We start from the raw sequence: 16,671 nt of genomic DNA, 5'->3' as shown, positions 1-16,671 counted from the left end.
TGTTTCACAATTTCAAATTTTTTCTCTAACAGAGGCAGACTGGCCATAAGCCTTACCAGAGAAACCCCGGTGGGCCGGAGGCCAGAAGTGTGATTTTGGCCATAAACGCTAGTATGAGGCCTACAAATTTTCCAGGGTAAGAATTTTTGATCCAGTCCGCCTCTGTCTATCGATATTGCTTTTTTTTTTTTTCTCTCTGAATCTGTAGTGTCTTCACCAGGATGCTTCCTTTTCATACCTTTTAAGTATTTTACTCATTTTTATGGAATAAAGCACAATTACAAAATGAGGAGGCGCGCTTGATACACATAAACAAAGCTGTGCAACTGAATAAACAACACCGTAAAGGCAGAGACACATTAACACCTCACTAGCTCACACTTTACTAAAGCACATTTCTGGAGATCACTACCATAAAACAATAAAAACAATTTCCAGTTGCATTTCTGCTAGTGGAATCTGTTATAAACTGGTAGTAAACTCGATCTAATTGCATTTGCGACAATACCGATAGCTGGAATTGTGTGGGTTTTTACATTATTATGGTGAAATGTGTTTCCCCTTCATTGCTATCGTGTTGCATTCAGTTGGGGTGATTCCGCGTTCGACTGCCATTTCTTGTAAACACAAAGGCGAATCGTGCATAAGCGAATTCGGTTCGTGTTATACACGATATTGTTCCCCTATTTATAAATCGTGTATGATCGAATTTGTGTAGTGTAAACACGTGTTATACGAGGACTGACTGTACTGTCAAAGAAGATGAGATAATGCAAGCATTCACCTTGCCAAATGAAAGAGTGGTTTGAGGAATTCAAGGAACACTTCAAGCATCTCCTGGCCAGTCTAATTTTTCAGATCACAATCCCAAGGACCATCTGTGAGATGAACTGGAAGTTTTTTCACATAATTCTCTACCCAGAGCGCTCCAGGAGTTTGAGAAAGTTGCATAAATAGTCCTGGATAAATCTTCATGTCACTGATAACACTTTGTTGACTCTATGCCATATTGTGTTAGCCATCAATTTGAACCAATGACAGTCCAACATTAGTGTGTGGTCCTAATAAAGTGGGCAGGTAGTGTAAATGATTAGGCTGACACAGCCTGATCCAGTTCCACCTAACCTTATTACACAATATATTTTCTGTTTCTCTGACAGTCACTCAAAATTACAATTTCTTGTGGGATCAGCACTTTCTTCCCTAGTGTTCCCTCCATATGGCCTGGTGTATAGACAAAAAGACAACTAAGTTGCACACCAAGTGCCTGATTTAGTTTCTTCCAGGGCAATCACTTTTTGTTTCAGGCAGTTAATCTCATCCAGCAAACCACTGGGTTTATGCTTAATTTATCTGCACTCTCTCTCTGTACTTGAAATCACCCATGGCACTACTGTGACCATACGGAGATAGCTTAAAATATATGCCACAATCAGTACAACAAATAAAACTGATTTAAAGGAGGATCATTTTGAAGCAATTCCTTGATCAGTCATGCTATCTGGAGTCACAGTATTCTTGTCAGATCTAGTTTCCCATAATTGCAGCTAAATTTCTAATTCAAAATTATAATATACTATGCCATGTTGTGATATAATCAATAAAACAATCTGTATAATAAGAGCGAAATCTGTATAATAAGAGCGAAACTGTGTTGTAGAAGTACATTTGAAGTTGTCACAGACATTCTCTCAGATATGCTAGACAAGCTGCACTTGCTACCTGGGAGTCTAAAACGCTGATGGAACTGATATTCGGGTGACACTTAAGTCAAGTGGACCCAATTTTGGCAAAGTCCGGACGGTCTGTGACAGCCAAATCCTCTGCTTGCACCTTCACAATGGTGGGACTGTTAGTAATCCTGGGTATAACCTCCATGCACAAGCACATGGTGGGTGACCACCCAGGTGTGAACTAACGTAAGCAGGGGTCGAGGTGTGGCGCCCACACCACATGGAGGAATGCCGACCCTCTATGTTACCAGGCAGTACTAGATGGTAGATGACTCATCAACCGGTGAAATACCACCACTTTGCTTATTGGAGGCTTGAAGTGGTGGAACCCATGTTTAGTCTCTAGAGCTAAGTTCCGGTCAACCCTTCCCTATCTCTTCCATCATGCAGTATGATTGATGACTTTTGAGGTTATGATGAACATCGGAGCGAGATCCAATATTCCTTACATTTCGAGGGTACAGCTCTAAAACAGGGTTCGTGGGCTGGCTGCTAGTTAGTACACCGGACCAAACCTATTGTTAACTCTCTAGGAGGCTTCTGGATCAGCTAGTGTATAATCTTGCTACCTCTACTCTGCCAGACAGTGACTGGAGGGAGTCCGAGTAGTGTGTATGCGGGGAGCATTGCCGAGGCCACGTTATGTCAAGGATCTGGGTATATTCTTACGACGTGTACGCCATATCCAAAAATTTCATTACTTCATACAGCATGTCCCACCCACTTTTCTTACCATTGAATACACCATGAATTGTCAAACTAATAGAGCAAGCTTATCTGCAAAAAGATCTAAACCTCCCAAGCACTTCCTAATTCATTTCACAAATATACGTGGTCTCAATTCTAATCTCATCGATGTCCATTTCCCCTTGCAGTCTGCCAAACCCCATGTACTTTTTCTTACAGAATCTCAGTTATCGGTTGATTCAACTACTGCTCATCTCAGATGCCCAAATTATTCGCTGTATGATTCCTTTCACCTCAAAGGTGGTACTTGTGCATATGTCCGTTCTGATATTCCCTGTCAGAGACTTGGAAATTTGGAATCTCCTCTCTTTGATATTCTCTGGCTTAAAATCTCTCTACCTCATTGTGTCAAATTCATCTGTTGTCTCTACCGTTCTCCCAACTCCACTAATCACTTGGAGCTCTTTGACTTCCTCTCTTTGCAACTTGACTTTCTCCAGTCCAACTTTCCTAACAGTGAGCTAATTTTCCTTGGTGATTTTAATGTTCACAACTCCAGCTGGCTTCCATTTTCTAGTCACACCGACCCAGCAGGTCGAGATGCTGAGGATTTTGCAATTACTAATGACCTAGCACAGATTGTTCATTTACCTACAAGAATACCAGACAATCCTAATCATACAGCCAATACGCTTGATCTTTTTCTCACAAACAACCCTTCTAAGTACAAGGTCGAAGTAAGAGCTCCTTTAGGCACTTCAGATCACAACTTGGTGATTGTCTCTTCTCCAATGGAACCTTTATCTCATGGTTATTCCCAACCTCGTGTTGTTTGGCATTACAAGAATGCAAAATGGGATGACCTGCGAGACTTCTTTTCTTCTTTTCGTTGGTCGGATTACTGTTTCAAAACTTCTGATGTCAACGTTTGCTCAGATCGTGTCAGTGAAATTATTCTTGCAGGAATGGAATCCTTTATCCCACACTCCACTTTAAAATCTCGTCCTTTATCTAAACCTTGGTTTTCCAATAAATGTGCTAAGGCTGTTCAAGAGAAGAATGTTGCATATCGTAATTGGCTTGTTTCTAATTCTTCAATGTCATTTTCTGCCTACACCAAAGCTCGCAACAATTGTAAAGCAGTTATTAATCAGTCCAAACTAGAGTTTGAACAGGCCAAGAGTAGAAAACTTGCTTCTTGCCCTAATGGTAGCCGATCATTCTGGTCTCTTGCCAAAGCTAGATCATTCTGGTCTCTTGCCAAAGCTATTGGCCGCAACTTTTGCCCATCTCTGCTCCCACCTCTGTCCAAACCAGATGGTTCTGTTGTCACTTCAGCCAAGGATAAAGCTGACCTGCTAGCATCCCATTTTTCTTCCAGCTCATATATTAATGATCTTGGTAAAACACCTCCCACCATTCCCAACACATTCCATTCAATGCCTCCTGTGGTCTTCCGTCAAAAGGATATCAGAAGGATTTTGATGAATCTTGATGCTAAGAAAGCTCCAGGTCCTGGTGGTATTTCTCCACTTGTTCTCAAAACCTGTGCTCCAGAACTTACTCCCATTCTTTGCCACCTTTTTTCACTTTCTTATTCCAAAGGTGTTTTTCCCTCTGCTTGGAAATTTGCTCATATCCAGCAAGTTCCTAAAAAGGGCGACAAATTCCTCCCATCCAATTATCGTCCCATTGCAATTACTTCTACTCTCTCTAAAGTAATGGAGAAATCAATTAACTGCCAACTCTTAAACTACCTAGAAACCTTCCGTCTGATCAACGATTGCCAGAATGGATTCCGTCAGTGTCGATCCACTGGTGATATTCTGGCTTATGTTACCCATTTATGGACTAATTCAATGGAAAGGTTCGGTGAAACACAGGTAGTTGCTCTTGACATCTCAAAGGCTTTCGATCTTGTTTGGCATAAAGGTCTTCTAAACAAGCTTTCCATCTTATGGTTTGGCAACTGTTTTTAGTAATTGGTTTCCAGTTTTCTCTCTGATCGCTCACTGAGGGTGATGGTAGATGGCTCTCTGTCTTCTAACTTCTCCACTAATGCCGGTGTCCCCCAAGGTTCAGTTCTTTCCCCCACTCTTTTCCTCTTGTATATTAACGACCTTCTTCCAATGACTGGAAATCCTATCCATAGTTTTGCCGATGATAGCACATTGCATTCCACTTTCCATTTTGAGAAACCTTGTCCTGCTGAATCAGCTTCAACTTCTCGAAAATCTGCTACCAATTCCTTAAATGCCGATCTTCAGGTAATTCTCCAGTGGGGAAAAGACAACTTAGTTGATTTCAATCCTTTTAAAACTCAGTCTTGTCTTATATCTCGCAAAAAGGATTCTTCTGCTCCTATGCTTATCTTTAGTGACACTCCGATTTCTAGGCAAAATTATATATCTCTTTTGGGGATTACCCTGACTTCTAATCTCTCTTGGCACAAGCACATTACAAATATTGCTTCTTCTGCATCTAAAAAACTTGGTTTTCTCTTTCGCTCTTGGCGTTACTTTTCTTTCAAACAGCTGCTCACTCTGTATAAATCGCAAATCCGCCCTGCCATGGAATATTGTTCCCAAATCTAGGGTGGTGCCCCCAAAACCTCTCTCAGGCTTCTTGATTCCATTCAGAAGAGGGCAGTTAGGTTAATTAATGATTCATCTCTAACAGAGTCTCTCCACTCGCTTTCTCATAGACATACTGTTTCTGCTGCATGCCTCTTCTATAGATACTTCCATGGGCACTGTTCTTCTGAATTGGCTTCTATAATTCCCGCTCTCTCTTTCAAAACAGTCCGAACACGTGCCGCCACCAGTCAACATCCATTTACTGTCCAGCTTCAAACCCACAGAACCAACTTTTCATCTTCCTCATTTATTCATTCAACTGCCGTTTTCTGGAACAACCTTCCTTCATACGTATTTCCTGAAAATTACAATCTACAGAAGTTCAAGTCCAATGTCAACAAATATCTTCTTTCGTCTTCTCAACCTCCAACCCAAGCACGGTACTAAGTACTATAGATTCTAATACCTCTCGTGTTTGGGGTTCACATAAAAAAAAAAAAAAAAAAAAAAAATGTTATATGGGGGCTGCCTGTACTTACAATTAGTTGAATATACTATGTTTAATTTCATAAAGAAACACTTGCTGGATTTTGGCCCCAGGATTGCTGCTAGCAATAGCTATTTATAAAACCATATAACTAGAAAAGCTTGTCTGATAAAAAATTAAAATCCAACTAAATAATCAGTGATAAAAAGCAATCCAGTGTTTTGCAGCAGCAACTGGCTCTTCCCAAGATGAAATAAAATTTAGAACTCAAATAAATGAAAACACTAAAATTCACCAAACACTCCCTAGCTTATATGGACATAAAAATAAGTAATTGATATGTAATTAAGTAAAATAATGAATCATTACATACAAATTGTTAAAGTTAAACATAAAGAATGGCACTATGGTGGATGGGACTATCCAATTATATTAAGGGAGTCAGCAAAGGCGATAAGCAAACCCTTAGCCATAATTATGAGAGCATTTTTGGATTCAGGGAAAATCCCTACAAACTGAAGATGTGCAAATGTATTGTCAGTTCATAAAGGGGAATCAATGGGTGACATGAGTAATTACAGACCTGTTAGCTTCACTTCTGTTTCAGGGAAAATAATAATCACTGGTTAAATAAGTAATGCAGAACCATCTAGACAGGAGTGAATAAAGAATGAAATGAGCATGAATGAAATACTTTATCACTTTTAGCATTGAAGTTATTCTTCATACAAGCTAAGCTCACCTGTATTTCAAAAAAAAAATAAAAATAGAAAGGCAAATTCTTGTATAGAAATACAAAGTTCCTGTAATGCTAACAATGACCTGGCAAATTATCACTGTAAAAATATAATTTTTCTTTAACCTCCTATCAATCTGTGATTTGTAGAAATTCTTTGGAATATTCTGCAAAAGCAATTATGATAATCACAATTCTTGGAAAGTGTAAATTTTTAAATGGGTAAAAATAACAAGTTAACATTATGCATGCATTGCACTACATTTCAGGCATATCTGATTATCAAATAATGTACCTTGGGGATTAGAAGAATTTATAAGATCTCACATGTGATGGAAAGTTGGGATTTATTAACAGTCCATTGTAGGGAAGGGGGGAACAGGTGGACAACAGAAATGGGTTAATCATAAATTTGGAACAAAGATCACTAGGAATATTAACCTGGAATTTTGAAAAGGACTGGTACTCCACCTAATTTATGGTATCAGAATTGGGCTTAATGGAAGATTGGGTTGCCCAATCTTCCTTGGGACCAATGAAACATATGCCAAAAATCTGGTATCAGTGTAACTTTTCCTTATAAGTTAATATTCAAGAATATAAAAAATGCCGTGATTTACAAGTATATAAACAGCCCAAAATTTTATTTAAAAACAAAAAAAACTGTAGGTTAAAAACTAAACTCATTATTCACAGTAAGCAAAACTTATAAAAACATCACAAATGTTCTTGATTTATTTGGCAAGTGGCAAATTCACCTAGCCACCCCCTCTAGTAGTCTGTTTTGTTCAAACTATCCATTTCCACAATGGATGGAAGCCTGTTCTGGCAATCAATCACCCGTTGGCCAAGGAAAACTTATGCACGTCTATTCTGTAACCATCTTGCCTATAACACTGCAATTTGCAGAACTGAAGCCTTTCTTGGTAATAGCCTTTCTTTTGTTCCACTCACCAACTGGAGGTCAGCTAAATTACTCTGAGGCTATGACAGGTACTTTTGTGAAATGTCAAACACTTAAAACATGAATGTTTGGTTTTCAAACTGTAACTTATATCTATTTAACATTACCATTTGCTATATCATTATCTTTTATTTTATACAATGTTAATACATTAAATTAATACAGTGCTGGAAAAGTGAGGTTTCTCTCAAAAACTATTAAGTTTGCATTAATTGATATTTGAAGACAAAAATCCATGATTTTTTTTGTACCTTCCCTAGTATAAACAAATTTTTATCTGGAATGATTTTTTGCATTTTTTTTTTTTTAATATTTCACAAAATCGGAACTGTCCCAATCAGCCTTATGTTACCACATAAATTACAGGCATTGCCATTGATTTGCCTCTAATGTTTTCATGTTCACTCAAACCCACCACATATCTCTTTTTCAAAACTAATAAAGAAATCTAAAGCACAAGTACAACATAAAAATCTTTGCAATAATAACTCACCATACACTGCAACAAGATAGTACAATTTTGCAGTTATCACAATACCAGCCAACTCTAACCATCTGTTTTCTGCAATAACCACATAAACTATGAACAGTTGTAGATTGTTGATTCATGGTGTTTATTGTTGACAGACTACTCAGCCGTATTACTTGATTGGCAACATTCCATAGTTGAAAGTGACTAAGCAAGTCTGAAATATAAAGATGCATCAAAAATTTACAAAATAAATAAAATAAAAAAAAAAATGTACATTTAAAGACAGAGAGAGTAAACTTATTTTTCTTTCATTATTTTTCAGAAAAAATGAAATACTGTACTTGTATGTGTAACAAGGGACATTAAAAACTTCTCTCCTAAATACAAGTATGGGCCAGAATTAAGAAATGGGTTAGTTGTTTTGGATTACTGAAATGCATCAGATCAGTGTTAGTGTGCTCTACAGCCATTTTGTATATATGTGGGATGAAAAACCTCAGGAGAGGGACTCATAGCTCTATACAGGGTGTTTCAGTTAAACGTTTCAGAACTTCTAAGAGGGGTAGGGTACATCCTGACAACTCGAAATCATATAGCAATGTGGGGTCGGAAATGCTTTCCTGAAGCGGTATTGTACACAGAAGTCGTCGTGCAGCACAGATTCGATTTTCGGTCAATGAATGGGCCGGTATTATGGGAGATCACCTCATCGGACCTTACCTGTTACCGTGTCGTCTAACCGGACCTATCTACTTGATTTTCTGCAGCAAGTATTGCCACAACTTTTGAGAGATGAACAGATTTCTGCATCGACGCAACAGACAATGTGGTTCCAACACGATGGAGCCCCTGCCCATTATAGCGGAGATGTTCGTAACTACCTGGATGTCACATTTGGTCAACAGTGGATCGGACGTGGTGGTCCCGTGCGTTGGCCTGCTCGGTCACCCGACCTATCATGTCTTGATTTTTATTTCTGGGGTCATATGAAATCGCTAGTTTATGACACCCCTGTTGACAATGCTGAGGAGCTGGTTGCAAGAATCGCAGTAGCTGCCGAAGAAATTCGAAATTCGCCTGGAGTATTCCAGAATGTTCGGATGTCCATGCGTCGGAGATGTGAGGCGTGCATTGTAGCCCATGGAAGAAACTTCGAACACTTACTTTAATCCATGTACCTTTTGCTTCTTTTCATGTATTATTAAAATGATTTCTCACTTACGGTCTCTTTTCTTTATGGTGCTTCTGTGTACAACACCGCTTCAGGAAAGCATTTCCAACCCCACATTGCTATATGATTTCGAGTTGTCAGGATGTACCCTACCCCTCTTAGAAGTTCTGAAACGTTTAACTGAAACACCCTGTATAAGAGAAGCTAAATAACTCATGATGGCATTGAGAAAATTATAACCTAAATTCTTCAAATAAGTACAAAGTGACAGGACTTTTCCAGCAGGAAATTGGGCAAGATACATATCATTGTGCATATACTAGAACATGCTGAGTGGAGCTACAAATTTCTGATAAAAGAAGAAAAGAATGTCTGAGTGTTCTCCCAAGAATGACTAGGAACCAGTTTTATTACAAAAATTTAGTTAATATGAGAACAGACACCAAGCATATATGGCTAAATTAATTTCGACAAAAAATTATTTTCTCTTTCTGATCTAATAGAAAAAATAAAAAAAATAAAAAATAGCGTGTGTACACTGTATGCACGAAAGATGTTTTATTTTATCTGAAAATGGCGGCACTGGTAACAGGTATATATATCTCTGGTAAAAAAATCCCATTTATTATTATTACTAGCCATATAGTGCAAGGAAGCCTGAGGCTTATGCTGCACCAGCTAAAAAAAAAAAAAATTCCGGGTGTGTATGTGTGTGTGTGTGTGTGTGTGAGAGAGAGAGAGAGAGAAAACTTAAAAACAGTTGGCCAATACACTTGTCTGCTGCCAATCAATTAACAGTGGACTTGCTGAGACCAGCTTCTAACTGTTTACATAAGCCCAGTCCAGCCAAGGCCATTAAGCCCATGACAATGCTATCCTAATTTCTAACTTTCTAATTAAGTATATATTAAAAAAAGTTTAAGGGTGGCGCAAACCCCTCATCTGAACTATTTTAATATACAAAGTCAAGCAAAAACAACTATCCATTTTAAAAATGAAATGACTACTGTGCAAATCAGAAAAGAAATTTATTGTTATTACAGTTTAATATACAATAAAGCATTTGTATTACACTCCTCAGTGTTTGAAAATGATGTCCCTTAAATGGCCACCACCTTCGCAGACACAATCCTCTACTTGTATTTCCACACATTATCCACGTAATATGTAATGTTTCTGGTGTTCTTTCCATTTCATTACAAAATGTTTTGTTTCAACTGCTCAAGTGTCTGTGGATGATTTACATAGAAGGTGGATTTTAAGAAACCCATAAAATGAGATCACAAACAGATAAGTCCGGTAATCATGGTGATCAGTTTGTTAACAAAATGGAACAATGTGACTTGAAAACATTTCCTTTAAAGTGTCCATGCTATGTGCTGCAGCACCATCCTGTTGAAACCACACATTTCATAAGTATTCTCCCAAGAATGGATGCCTAGAAATAAATCTGGGTAATATGAGAACAGAGAAAGCATATATGGTTAAATTCCTCTTTGGTGAAGATCTTTTCTTACAAATTCTTGTAGCATGTTTATATATGGTTAAATTCCTCTTTGGTGAAGATCTTTTCTTACAAATTCTTGTAGCATGTTTATATATGGTTAAATTCCTCTTTGGTGAAGATCTTTTCTTACAAATTCTTGTAGCATGTTTATATACAGGGCTGAACCATTAGCATTTTCAGACAGAAACAGTAACTTTTTGGCTGTGAAGTGATTGTTCATGAAGGTGACAGACTTTTGGCTGCCCAACACCTAAAATTTTGTTTATTTACAAACCCATTCAAATGAGAGTGGGCCTCATCACTCATGATTAAATGACTGATTAAGTGTGGATCATCATTCACCTTCTGTAGGAATAGATTGCATAAATTAAAATGCAAATCACAAACAAGTTTTTGTTGAATCTCTGCATTTTATATGGATGGAACTTTAAACTGATATGCAATATACGGTGTACGTGTTGCTCCAATATGTTCTACTAACTAACAGATATTCAATGACTGAACTGTAATGTTTCTCTGATTCTTTCAATGTGGAGAACACACCACACACTTCTGACATGGAGGTTTTACATCCGTTACACATGATGCTGTTCTAAATTTGATAATCCAGTGTGTTATGGTCTTTTTACTTGGAGCACTACCATTTCTTTTGATGTTGAAGTGGCATCTAAATTCATGTTTAGTACTCACAACAGTCATCAAACTTAAAATATTTTGACAACAAAAGCAGGATATTTATTTAACCACTTCTCCATTTTAACTGAATGCTTTAGTGCACTCTACTCCAGACAGAAACAGTAGCAACCCCACTGCAAATGCTATGAAATGCAGCTTTTCACTTTTAAAATAGGTAACTGTTTTTGCCTGACCTGTACATCATTTCCCAAAGGGAAAGTGATATTATTTAACAAATGGAAAAATTAAGCAGGTCTTCTAACTTGCCCACTAATGCTGGTGTTCCCCAAGGTTCAGTGCTTTCTCCCACTCTTTTCCTCTTGTATATTAAGGGCCTTCTTCCATTGATGGAAATCCTATCCATACCTTTGCTGATGCATTCTACCTTCCAGTTTGAGAAACCTTGCCCTACTCAAACAGCTTCAACTTCATGAATATCCAAATGCTGAACCCAGGTAATCCTCCTGTGTGGCAAAGATAACTTAGTTGATTTCAATCCTTCTAAAATTCAGTCCTGTCTTATATCTCACTAAAAGGATTCCTCTGTTCCCGATGCTTATCTTCAATGACACTCCGATTTTTAAGCAAGATCAAATATCTCTATTGGGGGTTACCCTGACCTCTAATCTCTCTTGGCATAAGCAGATTACAAATATTGCTTCCTCTGCATCTAAAAAACTGGGTTTTCTCTTTCACTCTCTGTTAATAATAATAATAATTTATTTATCCCTATTTTGTGTTACAATTGTTGGGAGATAACAACAAGAAGGGAGGGAGAACACATAAGCCAGAGGCTTTTTAGGGGGTGTTCCCTTTGAAAAAGATAACAATAAAAACAGATACATCATGAATCGGACATGTTTCTACATTCCATTACAGACACTTCGTAAACCAACCACACATGTCGCGTGATTAACAACAGTACTTATAATTACGTTGTGCGTACTTTTACAATAACAAGTATGAAAGAAAAAAATATGAAATAACTGCGTAGAGTGTTACAAGCTTTTTGACAGCTATTCCTTCAACTTGTTTACACAATTTCCAAACTGGTATGCATTGGGGAAAGTTCAGGAGTTGAGTTATTATTATTATTATTAGCCATATGGTGCAAGGTAGCCTGAGTTATATTTCTTTCAAACAGCTGTTCACTCTATACAAATTGCATATCAATGCTACAATGGAATATCGTTCTCACATTTGGGGCAGTGCCCCAAAGCCTTTCTTAGGATTCTATATCCCATTCAAAAGAGGGCAGTTAGATTAATTAATAACTCATCACTAACAGATTTTCTCCATTCTCTGTCTGATAGACATTCTCTTTCTGCTGCATGACTTTTCTATAGATACTTCCATGGACACTGTTCTTCTGAATTGGCTTCTATAACTCTCTCTCTCTCTCTCTCTCTTTCAAAGCAGTCCAAACGTGCCGCAACCAGTCAACATCCATTTATTGCCCAACTTCAATTTTTTCTTCTTTCTCATTTATTCATTCAACTACATTTCCTGGAATAACCTTCTTTCAAACGTATTTCCTGAAAATTACAATCTACAGAAGTTCAAGCCTAATGTCAACAAATATCTTCTTTCATCTTCTCAACCTTCAACCAGTGCATGGTACTAAGTACAGGCAACTCTCGGTTTATGAACATTCGCTATAACGAACGTCACAATCATTCAAAATTTCTTAAAGTCGCCAATAGATAGAGTTCCTTATAAATTGAAATGCCAAACGTACAGTGAACATAACTATAAGATTTAAATAAATAAACTTTTAAAAAATATATTTATTACAATAATTATCAGAAATCGTTGAACTAGGCAATAAAATGGACCTCAACCTTGATGTGACTGATATGAGAGAGCTTTTGGACTCGCATTTTGAGGAATTAACAACCGATGAAATAACTGAAATAGAGACACATCTAAATTCTGAAGTAACAGGAGAACCTGATATTCCACAGCCTCCCAGAACATTTACAGGGCACAAAATGGCTGCAGCTTTTAAATCAATTTCTGAGGTGTTGGCAATCATTGAAGAAGATGCAAATATGGAAAGAATTGCAAAATTTAAAAGAGGCGTTTATGACTGTCTAGCATGCTACAGTGAGATTTTTGAAGGAAAAAAAAAAAAAAAAAGAATCTAACTGTGCAATCTTCTATAAAACATTTTAAAAAAGTGGAAAACCCAGCTGTTTCTTCATTATCAGATGCCCTTCCATCTACCTCATCTGTACCTAGTGTCACTTATGTGGAAAACACTGAACTCTGATGATGATATTGACGAATACATATGTATGTACAGTACATATATTATGTTAGTACACATTTTCTTTATTTCTATTTTGTAACTCTATGTTTTTAATTAAAATTAACAAGTACGTTATCATGTTTTTTTATTTTTTTTTATTTTATTTTATGCTACATATCGTATACAATAAACCATAATGCATACATACATTATAATGGCTTCTAATTTATACGATACATATCGTAAAAGCTCAGGAATGCAAGATACACATACCGAACAAAACGTATCAACTAACAATGTCTTGGAACGGAACTCGTTCATAAACCGAGAGTTGCCTGTACTATAGGTTCTAATACCTCTCATGTTGGGTTTTCGTTAAAAAAAAAAAAAAAAAAAAAAAAAGGTCTAAAAGTCTCATTATAAATAATAAACTGAACTGTTTATCACTTATAATAAAAATATGTAAATTAATACTTTGTAGTATTTATAATAATAATACCATAACTGCAACTTCTGTCTCAAAAAGTTGGAGATAAGGATGAGAAGACTAAGCAGGTGGCTTTCTTTTCTTTTAAAAGTTCACATTGCACTAAAAATTAAATTTCTCTGACAACTACACATTTCATATTAAAAAAAATACAGACACAGGATTTTTTACTAATACAGTATGCTTTCAAACATTAACTTACCTTGGTTTTTTCAGCTTGTGGATTTCACTTACATTGTCTTTTAAGATACCACTGATTTTGATTGTTTGAAGGAAGATACCGTTGCAGACTATGCCCTCTTCAGAAATGGTGAGTCAAAGTTGTGTCCCTAACAATGGCCCTGCTGTCAAGAATTGGCTGTCACCCAAAGGTTCACCAGAAAGACAATATCTGGACCCAGTTTTCATTTTCACACCTGGCTGAACATTCTCTCACACTCAGTATTGCTAAGAGAAATTGTTAAAATGTCAAGTATTATTTGGGGTAATTATTTCAAGCTTTCTTGTGCACTATGTATCTGTCAGTTCCCCACTAATGGACCACTGCACCACTCTACATCAATTATTTCATAATAGCATCCAGTAGGTTCTCACGCTGAAACTAACAGAACTGATGCTGCAAAACATGTATTGCTTCATATATTTCTTTATCTTGAATAATGTTAAATTTCTGATAAAAGCAATTTACAAACTAAAAAAGAAAAAATATGTCAACAATAACAAAATTTCAAATTTGAAAATGAAGAATTGCCAAATGATGAAATTTATGCTATCTTGGAATTTAATTTCATTTTTCAATGAGCAAAAGAACAGTCTTCTCTTGTTTTAAACTCTCTACAACCTTGGCAGAAGAGTAGCCTATGACCAAGTCAGTCTGTTTTAGTCTGCCATGGTAATCAACTTCCAAAATGGAAGAAGCAAGTTCAAAAATTTTTGGTATAATTTTTTTCTGCATATAACATTCTTCAACATATCTAGGAGTAATGACTTCAAGTATATAGATGTGAAGTACATTTGGATGAAAGAGTTTTGTTTAGATTTTCAAGCATTGTTTGTTTATTTGCATATTTAAAATAAACAAGCAAATCACTTTATTCAAGCCAGAAGAGAGGAATGTGAACAGACATTTTGAAATAGGAAGGATTACATGCTTGGAATTATCAGCTTACTTGGTCAGTTTAGGATTACCTTCAGTTTATGATTCAGAAGTTCTTTTGAGGTCAACAATTTTTCTTCTTCCAAAACATTTGGATCATGAACTGGATCTGAACATCAGGTGGTACTATCATTAGTGATTACCTGCTGTGCTTTTCACTTTGTTGACTGTGAAAAGTACTCACATGGCTTTTCTCACCACTTCTAACCTCTTCTTTAAATAGACTTGTCAAAGGTTGCTACTGTTCTACCAGTCTAGTTAAACATTTAACCAAGGATAGCAATTTGCTGTCTTTAGTTAAACTCATGTTTCATGTTTCTTTTTTTACTTTAGGGACGTGCATCAGCTTTCAACATTTCTTTCTAAATACCCACTAAATATTTATCCACTTCATAGGAAGGCATGCAGTCCTTCCCTCTTCTCAGCAAACAATAAGATGATAAGGGCAGCCTATTATCACTAAGTGCTCAATCCTCTCTTATACCCTTACTATTCCAGTTTTTAGGCCTATCATAACAGGTGCATTATCAACACTAATTGCTAGACATGACATTTTTTTTTAAAGGAATCCCACTTGCTTTTAGGTTATTTTCAAAAGAAAATGCCCAATGGTGTATCCTGTAGAGTTCTAAGTGCTCAATGGGATATAGCTTAGAATCACTTTATTACTGCCACCTATAGTAACTGAAAATGGTCCAATTTTTTTTTAAGAGCCATCACTATTATTTCTTTCCTTATCTGTGCAATTTCACTAATTGCCTTTTGTTTTAGTTCTACCACAACTTTATTTTGTTTGTAATTTCACTATTAGGAAGCATATCTCTGAAAAATATTCCTATATAATCAGCACAACTTAGAGAAAGATAAAAAGTTGCAAATAAACATCTGGCACATGTGATATCACTGTCACTACAAAATGCTATATCTATTTTTGCATGTCTTTCCATGCACTATCCTTATGTTTATTTGTTTCCAAATATCTAATTACATTTATCCCTGCCTGAAATTGAAAATTCCATCTACATACAGTGCACAGGGAAAATGTGTTACCTTTTTCATATTTAACAAAACCTTGTTTATATCTCTTCTGAAATTTTACATTGTATTTCTTTGGCATCTTACTGAAAGACGTTATTTACAAGTAGAGTGAAGTGGTCGCACATTACAGAGAACAAGGCTATTATTTCACATTTATATTATGTAATGTTGACTTGCACCTGATGGCTAATTCAATAATGAAAATAAGCAGAAATATTTTTAAAAACTCAAACTTTAACACAGTGAAAAGAAAAATACAGAAAGAGCTATTTTCTGCAAAAAGACAAGACTTTTTGTAGCCAACTATAATATGAGACAGAGAAGGGATCAAATTGAGTAAACCAGGTGGATTATGCATCATAAATCTGGATAGCTGGCAACTGTGTAATATTAATAATCTGTGGGATGAAATAATATATAATAGCATATTAATAAGCTATTATATATTATTCCATTATTTACAAGTCATGAGAGATGTATTAACTGAGACAATGGCTGGTTTTAGGTGTATTCAAAAGGTTTGGCTATACCTGATCCCATATTGTAGTACAATTCCCATTGTACTGATGAAAGACTGATTGACAGTTCTGTATGAAGAAAGTGTGTAAAATAAGGAAAATGCCTTATTCATTTGTATTGAATGAAGTCAGTAAAATCCTCTGACTAGTACATCAAATATTTTGGTAGAACAAGCATATGGCACATTTTGTTCATCATCTAAATTTTTCTTA

General features: G+C 36.3%; 1 protein-coding gene across 2 annotated transcripts in view; it reads right to left on the bottom strand.

Annotated features, from left to right (window-relative positions):
* Positions 1-16,671, bottom strand: part of Wdr24 (WD repeat domain 24) — a 223,103-nt gene that overhangs the window by 4,488 nt on the left and 201,944 nt on the right. The window contains exon 12 of one of the 2 annotated variants that reach the window (XM_090383842.1): positions 7,677-7,869. In XM_090383842.1, coding sequence (XP_090239968.1) covers positions 7,677-7,869 — 193 coding nt within the window. Of the gene's footprint in view, positions 1-7,676; positions 7,870-16,671 lie in introns of those variants that run through there. The other variant, XM_090383843.1, reaches the window with a different exon arrangement.

Source organism: Mastigoproctus giganteus, chromosome 10 (genome assembly GCF_048544385.1).
Source record: "Mastigoproctus giganteus isolate SK-2022 chromosome 10, ASM4854438v1, whole genome shotgun sequence".
NCBI classification, from domain to species: Eukaryota; Metazoa; Arthropoda; class Arachnida; order Uropygi; family Thelyphonidae; genus Mastigoproctus; species Mastigoproctus giganteus.
The sequence above is the reverse complement of the archived record's forward strand: the minus strand, read 5'-3'. Positions and strand labels throughout refer to the sequence as shown.